Source organism: Elephas maximus, chromosome 11 (genome assembly GCF_024166365.1).
Source record: "Elephas maximus indicus isolate mEleMax1 chromosome 11, mEleMax1 primary haplotype, whole genome shotgun sequence".
Lineage (NCBI taxonomy): Eukaryota > Metazoa > Chordata > Mammalia > Proboscidea > Elephantidae > Elephas > Elephas maximus.
Genome location: NC_064829.1, coordinates 102,480,536 through 102,499,716, shown reverse-complemented (window position 1 = coordinate 102,499,716; position 19,181 = coordinate 102,480,536). Strand labels below are relative to the sequence as shown.

The 19,181-nt window shown below is 46.3% G+C and overlaps 1 protein-coding gene across 1 annotated transcript; it reads right to left on the bottom strand.

Moving 5' to 3' along the window:
- Positions 1-5,552: 5,552 nt before the first annotated feature.
- On the bottom strand, positions 5,553-8,092 carry PNMA8A (PNMA family member 8A). The gene is made up of 3 exons (XM_049900876.1): positions 7,968-8,092; positions 6,281-7,817; positions 5,553-5,723 (listed from the first exon to the last, which is right to left on the bottom strand). The coding sequence occupies exons 2-3, from the start codon at positions 7,734-7,736 to the stop codon at positions 5,707-5,709; spliced, it is 1,473 nt and encodes a 490-aa protein (XP_049756833.1). The 5' UTR covers positions 7,737-7,817; positions 7,968-8,092; the 3' UTR covers positions 5,553-5,706.
- Between the last annotated feature and the right edge of the window lie 11,089 nt (positions 8,093-19,181).

Genomic DNA, 19,181 nt, shown 5'->3' with positions numbered 1-19,181 from the left:
AAATATTGTATAAGACCACTATTATAAGATCTTGAGAAACAGTATAAACTGAGAAGAACACATACTTCTGTGGTTACGAGGTGGGGAGGGAGGGAGAGAGTTTTTTACTGACTAGTTAGTAGATAAGAACTGCTTTAGGTGAAGGGAAGGACAATACTCAATACATGGAAGGTCAGCTCAACTGGACTGGACCAAAAGCAAAGACGTTTCCGGGGTAAACTGAATGCTTCAAAGGTCAGCAGAGCAAGGGCGGGGGTTTGGGGACCATGGTTTCAGGGGACTTCTAAGTCGATTGGCAAAATAATTCTATTATGAAAACATTCTGCATCCCACTTTGGAATGTGGCGTCTGGGGTCTTAAATGCTAACAAGCGGCCATCTAAGATGCATCAATTGGTCTCAACCCACCTGGAGCAAAGGAGCAAGAAGAACACCAAGGTCACACGATAACTATGAGCCCAAGAGACAGAAAGGGCCACATGAAGCAGTGACTTACATCATCCTGAGACCAGAAGAACTAGTTGGTGCCCGGCCACAACCGATGACTGCCCTGACAGGGAGCACAACAGAGAACCCCTGAGGGAGCAGGAGACCAGTGGGATACAGACCCCAAATTCTCACAAAAAGACCACACTGAATGGTCTGACTGGGGCTAGAGGAATCCCGGCGGCCATGCTCCCCAGACCTTCTGTTGGCCCAGGACAGGAACCATTCCTGAAGACAACTCATCAGACATGGAAGGGACTGGACAGTGGGTAGGAGAGAGATGCTGATGAAGAGTGAGCTATTTGTATCAGGTGGACACTTGAGACTGTGTTGGCATCTCCTGTCTGGAGGGGGGGATGGGAGGATAGAGAGAGTTGGAAGCTGGCAAAATTGTCACGAAAGGAGAGACTGGAAGGGCTGACTCATTGGGGGAGAGCAAGTGGGAGTACAGAGTAAGGTGTATATAAACTTATATGTGACAGTCTGACTTGATTTGTAAATGTTCACTTGAAGCTCAATAAAAGTTAAAAAAATAATAATAATAATTCTGTATACACACTACAACAGATGCAAATCTCAGTAACGTTTATAAAACTCCGTATAACGTGATTTCATTTAGATAAAGTTCTGGGACAGGCAAAACTGAACTACAGTTAAAAAAACCATTACAGTGGTTACCTTGGTGGTAAGGGATAGGGTGGGATTGACTAAGATGGAGCAGGAGGAAACTTCTAGAATGATGCTGTTGTTCTGTATCTTGTTAGGGATGTGGGTTACACAGATGCCCGTATACAGGAAAACTCATCAGGTAGTTCACTTAAAGTTGTACATCTCATTGTATGGAAAAGATTTATTTTACCTAAAATTGAAAAAGTTAAAAAAAAAAAAACTGAGTAAATGAATGAATAATCAATACGACCACGTTTCTTCTTGACCTACTAGCACTTAGCTCCACCTAGAGGGGCAGCTTTTTCTAGAGCTTCCACACCCCCTGGTCCAACTACTGTCACCTCTTATCTCGACTATCATAGTTCCCTCCTGTTATGGGTTGAATTGTGCCCCTCCAGAAAAAAGATATGTTGAAGTCCTAACCCCAGTATCTGTGAATGGGACCTTGTTTGGACATACCATCTTTGAAGATGTTACTAGTTAACAGGAGGCCGTATTGAAGTAGAATGTGTCCTAATGCAACATGACTGATGTCCTTATAAAAAGAGATACATGAAGACACAGGCAGAGAATAGACTGATATGTACAAGTCAAGGAACACCAAGGATTGCCAGGAACCACCAGAAGCTGCAAGAGGCCAGGAAGGACCTTCTCCTAGGCCTTCAGAGGGAGGATGGCCCTGACCACACTTTGATTCTGGACCTCCGGCCTCCAGAAGTGTGAGATAATAAATGGCTGTGGTTTGAAGTCAGCCAGTTTCTGGAACTCTGTGATGGCAGCCCTTGGAAACTAACACAGCTCCTCCCTGGGCCCCTGGTCCTCCACCCTCCACCCCACCCCACCCTACCCACCCCAGTCTGCTCCCCACCAGCAACCGGGGGGGGGGGCCTGTTAATGCCTAAGTCAGATCAGGGCCCTCAGCTCAGATCCCTCCTGTCTCGTTAAGATCAAAGCCTAAATTCTTCCTCACGGAGGCCCACAAGGCCCTGCACCATCAACCCTCGAAACCTCTGACCTCCCCTCCTCACCTCTCCTCCTCCAGCCCCATTGGTCTCCTCAATTTATCTCAAACAGACCAGGTACCTCCTGCCTCCCTTCATGCTGGCTGTTCCCCCTGCCTGGGGAGGAAGATGCAGATGCAACAATGACATTCAGAGACACTGATTCAGCAGCTGAGGCCAGGAAATGGTATTTTTAACAAAGACCCCTGGTGATTCTGATGAAGGTGGCCACCCATCTCCCTGGAGGAGCCTGTCTGGGCCTTGCTCCTAGCACACCTCATATACCATGTCGGCCCTTCTAAGCAGTTTGTCCATGGAATTTCCTTGCAGAGATCCAGCGTCCCCTGTACCCTGCCCTGCCCCTCCCAGTATTCCCCCACAGCAGGCCATGTGGGCATTTTAAACTTCCCTGATGGACTGGGTATAACTAGAGGGAAGGACTACATTATCTGAGGGGACTTGTAAAGACACTGGCCAAATACGGCTTTTTCCATTGTGAGGGTGGAGGCAGAAGAGGAGCAGGGGCAGGGGGTGCAAAAGGGGCTGGGGTGAGGGGGCGGGGGGGTGGGGAGAGGAGTAGGGAAGAGATGAGGGGTGGGGGAAGAGGGATGGGAGTAGAAGGGGTGAAGGGGCCAGGGTAGGTGAGTGGGTGGGGCTGGAGGAAGAGGGAAGGGGTGGGAGAAGAAGAGGGAAAAGGGGCAAGGGGGGAATGAGAGATTGGGGAGGGGACAGGGGCGAGGGCAGGGGGACAGGGGTGGGGGAAAGACACACTAAACCTTTCACCCAACCGTTATGTCTACTCCAGCTCCTCGGTAGCTTTGTCCTCAAATCCCAGCTTCCCTTTGGTCTCTTGTGCATCTTCTGAGAATGTCCAACCACTTTTCACAAAACCCCATCCTTGACCCCTAGGTTTCCTGCCCTTACCCCCCCAAACCAAAACCAAACCCATGGCCATCTAGTCGATTCCGACTCATAGCAACCCTATAGGACAGAGCAGAACTGCCCCAGAGTTTCCAAGGAGCACCTGGCAGATTCAAACTGCCAACCTCTTGGCTAGCAGTCATAGCATTTATCCACTGCTGCACAGGGGTTTCCTCCTTACCCCCAAGTCTGAATTATTCCAAGTAGAATTAGAATTCTCTGGAGCAATTGAGATGCAGACGCAGCCAGGACCTTCAAAGACACTGATTCAACAGCTGAGGCCAGGAGATGGTGTTTTTAACAAAGACCCCTGGCGATTCTGATGAAGGTGGCCACCCTGGTTCAGGAGTCCCTAGCTAGGGAGGACCTCAGGTAGGAGGAAAAACTGTAGCTACTAAGACCTCAGTTTCCGTCTAGGGAGAGGAGAGGGAGTGATTTTCATCTTCCAGTTGCTTTTTAAAAATAAGTTACCACTTTCAAGTAATTTACATCATCAGTTACCTATTCTAGAAACCTCTGGAAAGAGGAAAAAGCTCTCCAAGGTATCTGGAAAAACCTTTCTCATTGGAGGAAAGTCACAACAAAAGGAAAGCCGTCTCAATGGCTACTCCTCCCATGGAAGGTTGACAATCCTTCTGTCTCACACTCAGGTCTGACAACCACTCCACGCTGTCTGGGCAGATAGGACTGTGTGTCCTGTTTAGCAGGGGCACCCTTTTCTCAAACTGAATGGTCCCTGCAAACTCAACCTGTGAGAGAGAATAATCGGAAACCAGTTGCCATGGAGCTGATTCTACTTCATGGCGACCCCATGTGTGTCAGAGCGTGTCTGTGCTTCATACAGAGGGTTTTCAACAGCGGATTTTTCTGCAGTAATGACCAGGCCTCTCTTCTGATGTGTCTCTGGGTGGACATGAACCCCCAACCTTTTGGTTAGCATCCAAGTGCTTAACTGTTTGTGATTCCCAGGGACCCCTAAAAAAGACTAAACAGATATTTAAGGTGCTCAACTTTATTTTATACATACATTCACAATGACTGATCCTGGCGCAATCGGTTAGGACAATGAAGCCATAATGGACCCAATTTTGTAACTGGGAGCTGGACAGCTACCGGCTTTCTTCACCTTGAGAGTCCAATGTGCTTCAAGTGCCCATCGAAAAACTTGACACACACCAACTAGCAGCTGTAAGTGGAAACTCTTTTCTTTTTTCTGCATCTTCAGTTAAACTCGCTCAGGATTTTGAAGATTCACAAAAAATTTGTTTCAAAGTTGAATAACTAATAAAATCTAACAACTGTTCACATTCTTTAGCACAAAAACTGAGGTGAGAACAGACGCACCCCCACACACAGCTTACAAAGGCTAAAACTATAATAGAATATTATTTGTGAATATACAACAGAAACTCACAGTAACAAGAGCCTGTGAATTACATAAGTAAACTTGCTTTCACAGTTACATTACAGGATGTGCAGAGTCTGAATTTCTCTCCCTTCTCCCCTCCTCATGAAAGTCACACGAACACAAAGTTCACTTATATGCAAAGAGATGGCAGAAACAACTAACGTGAGACTTGTACAAAGACAAGTTAACCTATGAACACGAAATCGTATTTCGGTAGTCTCCAGGGTGATACAATTTGGTCTGTGACAAATTTGAGTAGTCATTTTTCACGGCTGTTGAAGAGTATTTTTTAAAAAACAGAGTTGTGTTAAATCTTTGTGGAACCCTTGGGGTTCCCCAGCATACAGTTTGAAAACCAATGATCTGGGGTTACCTGTACCCCCCCCCCACACACACACGCCATGAAATGCTAATCTGATTTAATGTCTGTTCAGAAAGCAGAAATTAACAGCCAACTTAAGAATTTTTTCCCTCTTGCTATAGTGTGAGAAAGACCAAGAGTTTGGTGGTATTAGACGGGCACGGGGAAGCCTAGAAATGTCTGAGTTCTTCCCTCCCCAGAGGCTTCCAGAGACAGCTTCACCCCAAATGGGAACCAAGGTATCACTGTTATTAGTTAATTCTAAAACTCAGTACCTCAAGGTCTAAAGTGGACATTCTTTTTCCTCAAAATTAACTCTTGGGACCTTCTTACCCTCCGGTTAGATAACTAGAGGCTGGAAGCTGAAAAACGGGAGAAGCAAGGAAGGCAGGTCTGCATATAAGATTCTGGCTTAACTTACCCACTAGTCACAGCAAAAACAAGGTGGAAACGAGAACATGGCCAAACCCCAGGCCCCTGCACAGGCCTGCGGACCACACAAAGAGGCAAGAGTTGGGGAGAAAGGCCTAGTGAACACAACAGTGACCCTGTCCTTGGGCAAAAGTGAGAATTCTAGAATTTGCCCCATCTGCTCAGAACTCCCCCACCTCTGAAGGTGAGTTGAAGAGATACCTAAGCAAGCCTGACAGAGAAAATGGCAGATATAAACCTCCCTCCCCCCAACTCCTCCCACCTGAAATCTCAAACATCATTCACCTGACAGTCACACCTCTACACACAGGGTCCCTGAATGGAGTCCAACGTCTTGTCCCATTCGGTGACAACAGAAATCTTTGTTCTTGCCTTGGAGCTCCTTCCACGGCCTTCCTTTAATTCTGCAGGTATGAGTGGTCCGCCAAATCAAAGCTTTCTGGATTCTGGAGAGAAATCAAGACAGCTCAGGAGGGGAAACAGGAAGGGATTATCATTTGGGAATTTTTTACTTCCTAGTATCTTCTAAGTTCTTGAACATTTGACTCCCCAATCAGGACTTTAGAAAACAAAAAAGCAAAAACCCAAACCAGTTGCCACTGGGTCAATTCCAACTCATGGCGACCCCACGTGTGTCAGAGTATAACTGTGCTCCAAAGGGTTTTCAAGGTTATGACGTACACATCACCAGGGCTTTCTTCTGAGGTGCCGGAGTAGACCTGAACTGCCAACCGTTTCTTTAGTAGCCAAGCTCTTAACCATTTGCACCATCCAGGAACCCCTTCTTAAACTCACAAACCCCAACAAACAATAAGATCCCAAACCATTAAATTCTTATTAAGGGAGACGGGTCAGAGAGTTGCCTGAGAACACTACAGTGACACTCCTCAATAAAAGATCGGTTGGTGGGTTTGCTCTGCCACGTCCTGGGCCTCCCGCCCCCCAGGAGTACCCAATGTTGGCCTTCGGGGGCCCCTAGGGAAAACAGAATCAGAGTTCTCACCTTCTAGAACGCTGACTGCTGTGTCAGCCGCCTCCTCTGATGCACTGGGGCCGTCATCATCGCCCAGTTGACCCACTGCCCCTTCGGGTACCTCTTCCTCCACTTCCCATTCCTGCTCCTCCCACATCATCCACTTGCTGACACACTCTAAATGACTTCTGTGGTCACTCTGGCCTTTGGAGGTATGAGGAGAGCCTTCCGGCTTGGTCTTCAGACCCTGCGATGCTGAGGCTGGTGTCTCAACCAGCTTTGGGCCTCGAGAGGCCTTCAGAACTGAGGCATCCTTTCTCCAGCCTGGACCTTTCTTTGGAATCATTGGCTTCTTGGCATTTTCTGAATCCATGAGGACATAGGAGACAGGGCCCAAGCTCACCTTCTTTTTCTTCCTAATGGGGGCATGCCTCTTTGCCGAGGCCCAGCCCATGGCCTTCTTCTTTGGTGGGACCTCCTGACTGCCATCTTGGTCTGACTCTGAGGCGCCTCCCGGGCTCTCAGCTTCTGACAGGGCATCCTGAGGTGGTTCTCTGTGGACCTTTCGAGCACATTTCGCCCCTGGCTTCTTCAGAGACAACTCCTCCTGCTTCAATGGGGGCTTTTTGTTGCTACGGACACTTTCTGAAGTCTCCCTCCTGTCAATGTTATCCACCTCAGAATCTTCCACGTCGGCGGAGCTGTTGGAAAGATCGCCTTTGGTTTTTTTCCAGAACATTGGTTCCTGCTTGGGGGCTCTGTTCTGCTTCTTTCTCCTGGAGGAGTTCTTAGCCCTAGCCTTGCGAACAAAGGGTTTGGGAGCCTCATCTTCCATGTCACACCAGCTATTGGGGTTCTCCACCTTCAAGGCACAACCTACTCCTGCAGCAGGCCCTGGCTCCTTCTTGACCTTCCACCCTGCTTCGGAAGCCCAGGCTGCTACCACCTCCGCCTCGGCCAACTCCTGAGCCCTTGCTTCCTCCCGGTGGCGTATCTCTGCATCCATGTAGAAGACAATTTGCACCACGGCCCCCAGGAGCACTCCCAAAGCTTCTGCCCAGTTCTCTCGGGGCAGATTCTGGCTCTGGCGCCGTGGTGGGTGGTCAAGTTGGAGCAGACGGATTACATCCTCCATGGTGCGCCCCTCGCTCTCCAAAAATTCATGCAGATTTTTTAAAAACTCGGCATCCTGGGTGGGGTCTCTACAGACCACTCTCCAGGCACCCCCCCTTCCTGGGAATTCCCGGGGTATGGTGCTCAGATTCACACCCTCGCCCATCTCAATGAGGACGGCTTTCGCGTTTTCCTCCCTCAAAAAAATCTTGTTGAGCACTTGGTACGGGCCCAAGGGGGTGAAGACCCCACTCAAGGTCTCCTCAATTTCCACTTGGCCACAGTCTTCTGGGATGCCCGTGACGAGCAGGGCCCTGTGGATGTCCACATCCATCCCCCGGCACCAGTCTTCTAGAAGGTTCATTGCCGCCATGATTTTTTTATTGCGGGCACCTGGTGGCTCTAATACCCCGTGGAGGTGAGCGTGGGCTGCAGCAGTCCCCAAATATTAATCCTGTAAAGTCACAGGGTAGCGAGGTCAGATTCCCAGGAAAACCGCCACGCTTGGAGCTCTTGACTCCCCCCTCCACGGCTGGCCTGCAGGAGGCCGCGCCCTTTCCCAGGACCCGCCCCAAGCCGGCCCCGGAGGCCCCAGGGTGCTTACACGTGTCGACGACCCTGCGGGGAACGTTCTCCTCCGCGCCCCCGGACCTGGTGTTCACCGTCCCGGCCGGGATTTGGCAGCCCCGCCTCCGACAGCGCAGCCAGGCCGCGGGGAAGCCACTGGAGTGCAGCCTCTCCGCAGGCGCTATCTCCGGCACTCCGGCGCTGCAGGTCTAGGCAACCGCGACCTGAAAAGCTGGCGTCCGCCCCGCCTCGATCCCGCAGCTCCGCGGGGCCGCAGCCGGCGTCGCAGCGCGCGCCTGCGCATTTGCTCTTGCGCGCTTGCTCCCGCGCCGCCGCGCCCGCTCGCGCGGTCTCCATGGCAACCAGCCGCTGAGCGCTAGGGCCCGAACGTGGCCAGGGTGTGGCCTCTGCAATGGGACCTGGGGGTCGGGGTCGGTAGAGGTGCGGTTGTTCAGCCCTCATTGTCCCTCCAGACCTGTTCTCCTCCCTTTTTTCCCCTGCTCTAGTCCTCCAGGGAAGATGGGGTGGGAACTGACTTCTATGGCTGCAGCAACTAGCTCTCCTATCCTCTGGTTTCTTGTTGGCTTCAGACAACAGGACTTCTGGGAGACACCAGAGATCAGGGAGGGAGAGGAGAGAGGCTGGGGTATTATTAATCCCCCTGGGTTCCTCTAACAAAAACCACAGTTTCTGTCAACAGCCTTCCCTTACTGCCACAGATCCCAGGTTCCAAAAACTTCCGGACACTTCGTGCTCCCCTCCCCGACCCCTTCAGGCCTGGAGATAGTATCTCTTGTGTCACCATTTTCACTGTCTCTACCGGTATTGTTTCATCACCATTAATTTAGGCTCTCTTTTGAAAACCCTGGTAGTATAGTAGTTAAGTGCTACAACTGCTAACCAAACGGTCGGCAGTTCGAATCCGCTAGGTGCTCCTTGGAAACTCCACGGGGCAGTTCTACTCTGCCCTATAGGGTCGCTGTGAGTCAAAATCGACTGGATGGCAGTGGGTTTTTGGGTTTTGCCCCTTAAAGTTCTCTCTATGGTTTAGATTAAGTTGTCAGATTAAGCTCATCTACATAATTCTTTTTTTATTGTGCTTTAAGTGAAAGTTTACAATTCAAGTCAGTTTCTCATACAAAAACTTACACACAGTGTTATGTGACCCTAGTTGCTCTCCCTATAATGTGACAGCACACTCCTCCTCCACCCTGTATTTCCCATGTCTATTGAACCGGCTCCTGTCCCCCCCCTACCTTCCCATCTTGCCTTGGGACAGGAGCTACCCACGTAGTCTTGTGTGTCTACTTCAGCTAAGAAGCACACCCCTCACCAGTATCATTTTATGTCTTATAGTTCAGTCTAATCTTTGTCTGAAGAGCTGGCTTAGGGAATGGTTTTAGTTTTGGGCTAACAGAGAGTCTGGGAGCCATGACCTCTGGGGTCCTTCCAGTCTCAGATGATTAAGTCTGGTCTTTTTACTAGAATTTGTGATCTGCAACCCACTTTTCTCCTGTTCCATCAGGGATTCTGTGTTGTGTTCCCTGTCAGGGCGGTCACTGGTAGTAGCCGGGCACCATCTAGTTCTTCCGGTCTCAGACTGATGGAGTCTGTGGTTTATGTGGCCCTTTCTGTCTCTTGGACTCATATTTTCCTTGTGTCTTTGGTGTTCTTCATTCTCTTCAGACACCACTCACCAAAGTGGGAATGCAGAACATTTTCTTAATATACTTTGTTATGCCAATTGACCTAGATATCCCCTGAAACCATGGTCCCCAGACCCCCATCTCTGCTACTCTGTCCCTTGACGTGTTTGGTTGTATTCAGGAAACTCCTTAGTTTTTGGTTTAGTCCAGTTTTTCTGACTTTCCCTGTATTGTGTGCTGACCTTCCCTCACCTAAAATAATTCTTGTCATCATATAGATAATTCTTTTTAAGAGTGTTCTACTCAAGGCAAAATATTTTTAATTGGACTAAACTATCTTTTAGTTTAACAGTGACATCATGGGATAGTTTCAGTTCAAGGTTAAAAGATAATTTCCAAGCATTTTGGGGGTTCCCCCAGTCTCAATGGATCCAGTAAACCTAGTTTCCCTGAGTTTGGAGTTTTGTTCTATGCTTTTGCTCTTTTTGATCAGGATCCATCTGATGGGAGGTAATAGTTTATGAAGAATGTCTCATATTTCTCTGTTGGTTTCCCCACTTGCTGCCCACAGGCAACATCTTCTTTAATAGTTAATTAAACACTCCTTAAAGGCTCTGTTTGAGTTGCCATTTGTTTCCTGCCTAACCCTCACCGATACACCCAGATACGCCGCTGGGCTTCCTAGCTGTGCCACCTTGGACAAGTAATTTGACCTCTCTGAGCTCCTTCTTATTCTCCAAAATAGGAATATCAATAAGTCCTTCCTGATCTGGAAATTTTGAGATTCAACAAGATCACATACAAAAGATGCACTGAAGTACAATTTTGGCCTTAGTGTTTATCCAAAATCAGTTATTTGGATTCAGTTTGGGAATTGGCCTTTACAAGGCCAGATACCCAAATATCTATTCTGTTGCCATTTCTGGCAACCCTGATTATTAAGAGTGATCAATATTTGTGTGATTTCCCCAGTTCCCATCACATTTCATGAAAAAAGACATGTCATGCGAATTGATAATATCTGGAATATTCATATTCCAGTAAAGATAACATTATAGCTATAATAAAGTTTAGAAATATTCTTATGTGCTTTGTATGTCGAAATTCTATGAGTCAGTTGAAGAATGAGTGTAAATCATTGTACCAGCAAAAAACAAAAAGTTTCCACCAAGTCATCTCCAACTCCTGGTGACCCCATCACTGACTTTTCAGAAGTAGATCCCCAGGCTTTTCTTCCAAGGCACCTCTGCATGGACTCGAACCACTAACCTTTTGGTTAACAGCTGAGAGCATTAACTGTTTGCACCAGCCAGGGACTCAGTCACTGTATGGTAGTTTTAAAACATGGACATAAATTCTTTAGCACATCTACTGAGAGATGGGGAGCTATGTCCCCTCCACTTGAATCTGAGCAGGTTTGTAACTGCTTTAACCAATAGAAAAAAAAATAAAATAAAAATTTTTATTTTTTTTTAACCAATAGAGAGTACGGCAGAAAGGAACCTGTGTGACTTCTCAAGCTAGGTCATAAAAGAGCACGCCACTTCTATGTTATCTGCTAAGTCACTCCCATTCTTGGATCCCTGAGCTTCCAATTAAGACGTTCAACCATCCTCAGGCTGCCATGCTGTCAGGAAGCCCAGACCACATGGAGAAGCCACAGGTAGGTGCATCAGTCTACAGTTTCTAGCTGAGCCCATCCTTCAAGTGATCTCAACCCAGGCACCAGACATGTGAGTGAAGAAGTTTCTAGATGACCCAGCCCCCAGCCATTTGAGTTTGCATCTTCCCAGCTGAGGCCCAGACATCGTATGGTAGAGATAAACCACCTGCACTGTGCCCTGTGTGAACTCCTGGCCCATAGACTCTGTCAGTTTAACAAAATGGTTGTCGTTTTACACCACTGAGTTGTGGGGTGGCTTATTATGCAGCAATGGAGTCCCTGGGTGGTGCGAACAGTAAACACACTAAGCTGCTAATAGAAGGCTGGAAGTTCAAGTCCACACAGAGGCACCTCGGAAGAAAGGCCTGGTGATCTACTTCTTTTCTCTCTTTCAATAATTTATTTTGGTAAGGAGGGGAATGATAGACACTGTATTTTAATAAAAACTGGATTTTGACACTCATGGGAATGATAATGCACTAATTTTCAAAGTGGCAGCCTCTGGGGAGGGAAAGAGGGGGAGTAGGATTGGCGGGTAGACAGGGAGGTTTCAGCTGTAATGTTGCATTTCTTTTTTAAAAACGAGATGATCAAACATGGTCCAATGCTAAAATCTGATCAAAACAGATAGGAGGGTACATGAAGTTTCATTATATATTTTTCTATCCTTGAGTCTTAATTTGGAATAGTCCAGAAACTACAAAGTTACCTACAATATTTTTATTAAAAATGACTGTTTACACTATGAAGATTACAAATAGGAGATATGGCTTAGGATAAAATTTCCCAGGGCCAGCATCATATTCGAAGTTAACAAACTTATGTCACAAAGAACTGAGGTAGAAGGGAGACTTCTGAGGCCCTGGAATCAGACCCAAGTGGGTCTATGAATGTTCAGAAGGCTCAGCCATCAAAGATGAAATGAAGCTTTTTTTTTTTTGAGACTACAGAGCAAAACATACACCAATTCAACAGCTTCTACATGTACAATTCAGTGACACTGATTACATTCTTCGAGTTGTGCAACCATTCTCACCCTCCTTTTCGGAGTTGTTCCCCATTAACATAAACTCACTGACCCCTGAGATTCCTCTCTAGTCCTTCCAGTTCCTGTTGTCACTTTGATCCCATATAGATAGTTCCTAAAAGAGCATAATGCTCAAGGCAGACAGAAAATGAAGCTTTTGAGTTAGGCTGTCTTGATGAAGTATGGGGGCAGGGGAAGCAGTATGTGTAAATTGGAGTAACGGACTGAATTGTGTCCCCCAAAAATATGTATCAACTTGGTTAGGCCATGATTCCTAGTATTGTGTGGTTGCCCTCCATTTTGTGATTGTAATTTTACCTTAAGAGGATTAGGGTGGGATTGTAACACCACCCTTACCCAAGTCACCTCCTCGATCCAAGGTAAAGGGAGTTTCCATGGGGTGGGGCCTGTACCACCTTTTCTCTCTCAAGAGATAAAAGGAAAGGGAAGCAAGCAGAGAGTTGGGGACCTCATACCACCAAGAAAGAAGCACCGGGAGCAGAGCTTGTCTTTAGACCCGGGGTTCCTGTGCAGAAAAGCTGCTGATCCAGGGGAAGATTGATGAGAAAGACCTTCCTCCAGAGCCGACAGAGAAAGAAAGCCTTCCCCTGGAGCCAACGCCCGGGATTTGGACTTGTAACCTACTAGACTGTGAAAGAATAAATTTCTCTTTTGTTAAAGCCATTTACTTGTGGTATTTCTGTTATAGCAGCACTAGACGACTAAGACAATCTGTATTTTATTTTCTATTCTATATGTTTTTAGTATATAATAATAAGAAAATGAATAAAGAGAAAACTATAAAAATCAAATTTTAAAATATAAAAAATAGGTTAATATAAAATAATATTGTGCAGATATATCATTATATATATTATGATATATATCTCATGCATTCCAAAGTACTTAATAAATATTTAAGAGAAAATCTTAAAATTATTTACATATATGAAAAGGAATATATCTGTTTATATATTAATGCACAATTACATATATGCAGGTATCTATGTGTGTATATGTACATTTTGTGTGTAGATATGGATATACATGAAATGACACGTCATGGTGTCCCCTATACCGTGGAAGCGGCTCTCCCTGCCCCCCTCCCATCAAGTAGCCACCCTGATTACCTTCGGATTTAAAAATAGTTTTGACGCGCTCTGGACAGGAGTCCGCGCTATGGTTTCCATGACAAAGTGTGACGCTGTGGTTTCCATGGCAACAATTCGCCCCGGGGTTTCCATGACAACGCAGTCCTGTGGGGGGGGCCCCCACCCCTCACTTCCATCTCCGCACTTTGGGCTCAGGCTTACCTTTGCGTTCTCTTGCTGTCTGATTCGCCTTTGGGTTTTTATTTTGTCCTGCAGTGTATTTTAAATGAGAATCCATAGCGTTTCCATAAATACTGAACACAAAGAAGGTCCAGGGGCTCAGCGCCCCCGCTCAGACGTCCCCCTGTAACTCACCGCGGTGGTTCAGTGGCTCGTCCTGGTTTGTTTTAGCCGGTTTGTGCTGCAAGGACTCCTTCTTGCTCCAAAAACCAAACGAAACCAAACCCACTGCCTTCTAGTCCATTCCAACTCATAGCGGCCCTACAAGACAGAGTAGAACTGTCCCATAGGGTATCCAAGGCTGTATGGAAGCAGACGGTGGAGCCACTGGTAGGTTCCAATCTGACCTGCTGATCTATGGGTTAGCAGCAGAGAGCTTAACCACTGTTCCACCAGGGCTCCATCCTTCTTGCTCTAGAGTTTCTTAAATTTGTACTTACTAAAGATCCCCTCCGCCTCGTACCAACCGCCAAATCACATCGCTTGCCTCTCCCCCCAGTCCCCAGGTTTTCAACGTGGACATCCTGATGCAAGAATGCTCATACATTTTTCCATCTCATGTAATCATTTTAAAATACAGAGATTATTTTCAAATACTCATAATTTGTTTCTTTAAAAATGTATACCATTAGAATAGTCCAGAAAAAAAAGGAGGGAGATAATAAATGAAACAAGATTGGCTGTGAGTTGGTAATTGTTACAGCTCACTATTCTATTCTCTCTATTTTTGTAGAAGTCAAAAAATCCAAAATGAAAAATTAAAGAAAAAAGGTGAGAAAGAAAATGCCTTCTCGGTTAATTTTTTTTTTTTGCTAACGTGATTTAGGAATAGAGTAAAATGCACCCCCACAGAATATTATTAATTTAATTCTAATTGATCTTATAAAATGTATCCCCTCCTATAACTTATAAAAGGTAAATTTTATATTGTCATAAAAGGGGCAGAAAAGGCTATATAAACCCTCTGTTGTTGTTAGATGCCATTAAGTCAATTTCAACTCAGTGATCCCATATGACAGAGTAGAGTCCCATAGAGTTTTCTAGGCTGTAATCTTTAAGAAAGCAGATCGCCAGGTCTTTCTCCAGCAGAACTGCTGGGTGAGTTGGAACCACCAACCTTTTGGTTAGCAGCCAAGCACTTAACCATTGTGCCATCAGGGCTCCTCCATATAAGCCCTAGAGCCTTTCATTTCATGAGGAGGAGAGCCATCAACATCAGCCCAAGGCTGATTTTTATTAAGTGGAGGTCAAACATACCTCCACCCTCCAACCTTTTTACCAGTTCTGACACCAGCCATCTCTCCCATGGCCCTCTCTACTTGTCTACTTGGTTCAATCGTTCGTTGCAATGGCCACCCAGAGCTCACAGACCATATTCTCGGTTATGAGGATACAGTTCTTCAGTCAGGAAAGCCACTTCTCAGCCGTGTCCATAGGCAGACCTCTTGTCACCGGGCCCTACTTGGGCCTGGGCCCTTGTGCTCGGCCTCCAGAGGACAGGCCCCTCTTAGTCCCCTCAGGACAGGCTTCTCTCAGCCTGTCCTCTGCCCTGCTCAGGTAAATGTTACAAAGCTCCTGATCTCCTCCGATCAGTGCCCAGAGACACCCCACTCCATCAACGAGCCTCCTGCTCAAAGGTGCTCAGCTCTCCAGCTCTGTGGGTTGGCACACCCACTCTAGCCACCTCGCTCTGTGGGCTGAGAAGCCACCCACACCTTCTCACGCCAGTCTCCTGGTTCTGCTGCTACCATTTCTCTGCCACCATTTCTTGCCACCTCACACCATCTCCAGTATTGCAGCTTCCTCTCTCTGTCCCCTGGGTCTGGGAGGTTCTCAGCACAGGGACCCCAGATCCAAAGGATGTGTTCCACTCCTGGCTGTTATTTCTTGATGGTGGTGAGGTCTCCTCCCTAGCCTCTTGGATGGCTCATTTTAAGCCTAGCAGGATGACAAAACTGATCAATTCCCTTGCTATTCTCATAATTTTAGGAAAATGTCATTATTATATATCCTAGAAAGATGAACAAATGTATAAAGAATAATAGAATGAACACCAGGTGTCAGTTTACCCACCCACTCCACCTCTAGCTTAAGAATCAAGGCATTTCCGTGAACATTGGTAAGTCCCATCTGCACTTGATGTCTGCACCTGCTGTTCCCTGTGCCTGGAACACCCTTCACACAGTTACCCCCTTTTCTGTCACTCAAACCTGGCTCAAATGTCACCTCCTCAGAGAAGCCTTCCCAGACTTGAAGTAGCAAAAATGAGTTCTCTTTAGTGTTTTAATATTAGAGAGAACATATTTTCTCATTTTTTTTAGTATAGCTGTGTAAGCTGTGATTAATCTCCAGTCCTTGGAAAATGGTGCAGGCTCTGTTCAAAATATAGCTGAGCAGCCTGTTCCACTCTTAAACATAACAAACACCGTAATACCTTACAACATGTTTTCCCCTATTCAAAATAGGTGATTGAGAGCTTTACATAACTAAAGCCCTAATGATGCTCTAAGTAATCTTTAAACATCTTTTATTGCACCAGCTGCACCGGTCTCTTCCAACGGGGTGTGGAGCTCTCTTGGCTCCTGTGGCCTTGGTCTCTCTTCTCTTCTTTGTTCTCTTGAGAAATGGCCTTCAGCCTGCAAACCCACAGGAAGGCTCTCTGGCATTTTTAATCTGCAACTTTCTTTCTTGCTCCCTATCTCACTTGCTCCACAGTGGACTTGGCAAAACAGTTCCACTAGCCGAGAGATTCTTATGTGAGTTTTTTAGCCTGTTACAAATATACTGATTAGAGTCCGGATGCCTGACACGCATATCTTTAGTTTAATAAAGAGTTTTTTGTAGTTGTTTTGTGATGTGTAAGACCATCTATGGACTACGTGCTCAAAACATTAGGTAGCCCTGATTTTCCCCATATAAAACCCTCCCATCAACCCTTTAGGGCAGACAGAATTTGGGAGAAATTTAACCCCCTCTGTCTCTTGAATACCGGTATTCAATAAAGCCCTCTTACTCCTTAACTCCTCCTGTCTCAGTATTGGCTTTGCGGCAGGCGGCTCGAACCCGCGATTTGCGGTAATAGACTCCACATTTTTAATGTAATCACCCCCTCACTCACACTAATAAAAGTTGTGAACACATCACATTGGTTTATGCTGCGTAACAGCCCCCAAACTTAATGGTTTAAAAATAGTACTAGTTATTGTTGTTAAAAAAAAAAATTATTGTTGTTAGTGGCCGTCAAGTCAATTCCAACTCACAGCAACTCCAACTAATACTTACACTACCTAAAACTATATCCCCCAGGGCCGTGTAAGTCCACCCAAAGCCACGCACCTTCTCCGTCTCATTCACCATCATATCCTGAGAACCTAAAACAGTGCTCACCACAGAAAAATATTTAACAATTATTTGTTGAATGAATAAATGAATATGTCTGTAACTGGGAAACACTGGTGGCATAGTGGTTAAGTGCTGCGGCTGCTAACCAAAAGGTCAGCAGTTTGAATCTGCCAGGCGCTCCTTGGAAACTCTATGGGGCAGTTCCACTCTGTCCTATAGGGTCACTGTGAGTCACAATCGACTTGATGGCACTGGGTTTGGTTTTTCATTTAGTCTATAACTGTCCTCGCCTGGGAATTGTGATGGGCTGAATTGGATCCTTCCAAAATCTGTGTTGAATTCTGGGCCCCTGTACATGTGGTTGTAATCTTGTTTGGAAATAGGATTTTTCTTTTGTTATGTTAATGAGGGCATACCAGTGTAGGGTAGGTCCTAAACCTCATCACTTTTGAGTTATAAAAACAGAATAGGAAAACAAAATTCTAACTCACAAAAAAGAAAAGAAAAACAGACTTACTGGTCTGACAGAGACCGGAGAAACTCTGAGGATGGCCCCCAGGCACCCTTATAACTCAGTAATGAAGTCACTCCTGAAGTTCACCCTTCAGCCAAAGATTAGACAGGCCCATAAAACAAAATGAGATTAAATGGGTACACCAGCCCAGGGGCCAGGAAAGCTGATAATGGGGAACCCAAGGTCGAGAAGGGGAGAGTGTTGATATGTCATGGGGTTGGCAACCAACGTCACAAGAGTATGTGTATTAATTGTTTAATGAGGATCTAGTTTGCTCTGTAAACCTTCATCTAAAGTAGAATAAAAAATAATAAAGTACAATAAATAAACAAAAAGCAGAATAGATGCAAAGACACACAAATAGGGGAAGACAGATACCATGTGAGAATCGTCTATGAGCCAAGGAACGCCCAAGGAGCCGACAAGGAAGGAACTGACATGGCCAAATACCTGATTTGCATTTTTAGCCTCCAGAACTGTGAGAAAATCAGTTTCTTTTCTTTAAAACCACCTACTTGGGGTGATTCTGATAGAGCAGCACTAAGACGCTAAGACAGAAACGGGGCAGGCCGCTCGGACTGAAGGAGCAGTCCTGAAAGGGTTATCAAGGGTTATTGGCCATCCCATAATAGTTGTTTTTCAGAAAAGCCTACTCTTGCTACATTTTTGTTATAACTTTTACAGCACTCCACCATGATTGGTCAATCCCCAGGTTTCTTGTCTTCTCCTGGCTGAGGTGCAGGTGCCAACCCAGAAAACCCAGTGCAGTGGAAAGTGTGCTGACTCTAAATCTACCTGCTATATGACCTGCTCTGGGATATGACCTCCCTGGGGTGGCAGTAGTGAGCCGTAGCCATTTTTTTCAGGGCCTTGCCTTTATTTTTAGAGCCGGGCGCACAAACCTATTCACTAAAATTACGCAGACTGGGCTTGCATCAAAAGACTGAAGATCCGCCCCTCACTGTTCATGTGTATGTATGTTTCTCCCTGTAAAGGGAGCAAACCTGCGTGGTCTAGGGAGCTGGAAGCCTTAGGTCACGAGACCCTGCCTGTCTCCCAGTTTGTGAACTGTAAATAAACCTTTCTGTTCTTCCAACCCTGTGTCTGGCTAACTTCAATTCACTAGTCTGCTTGACAAGAACCTATTAGTTGACAGTTTCAGGACCACCACTGTAAAGCCAGAGAGTGAGACACACGCTTTTAAAAAAAGAAAAAGAAGGTTTTGGGGAAGGAAGCCAGATCAAAAAGGTGCTTATTCATGAGTTTAGACAGGTTAACAGTAAGATAGGAAACTCCGTATCAGAGACTCCTGTCCTCCTGCTGAGGGAGATTTTCCCAGCAACAGTTAATGGAGCCAGTCTCTCCGTGTGACCATGAATCCTGTGGGCAGCCTTTCTTTGGAAACTTTCCAATATGGCGAACTTCTGCCTCCTCTCTCTAAGTTTAGGTCTCACTAGTCAACCAGGGGTTGTGAATTCTGGAGCCCTGGTGGTGCAGTGGTTAAGAACTTGGCTGCTAACCAAAACGTCAGCAGTTCGAATCCACCAGCCGCTCCTTGGAAACCCTATGGGGCAGTTCTACTCTGTCCTGTCCTATAGGGTCACTATGAGTTGGAATCGACTTGATGGCAATGGGTTTGGTTTGGTTTTGGTTTCGTCAAGGTTGGAAGGAGCCCTGGTGGTTCAATGGTTAAGCACTGAGCTGCTAACTGAGAAGTAAGAGGTTCGA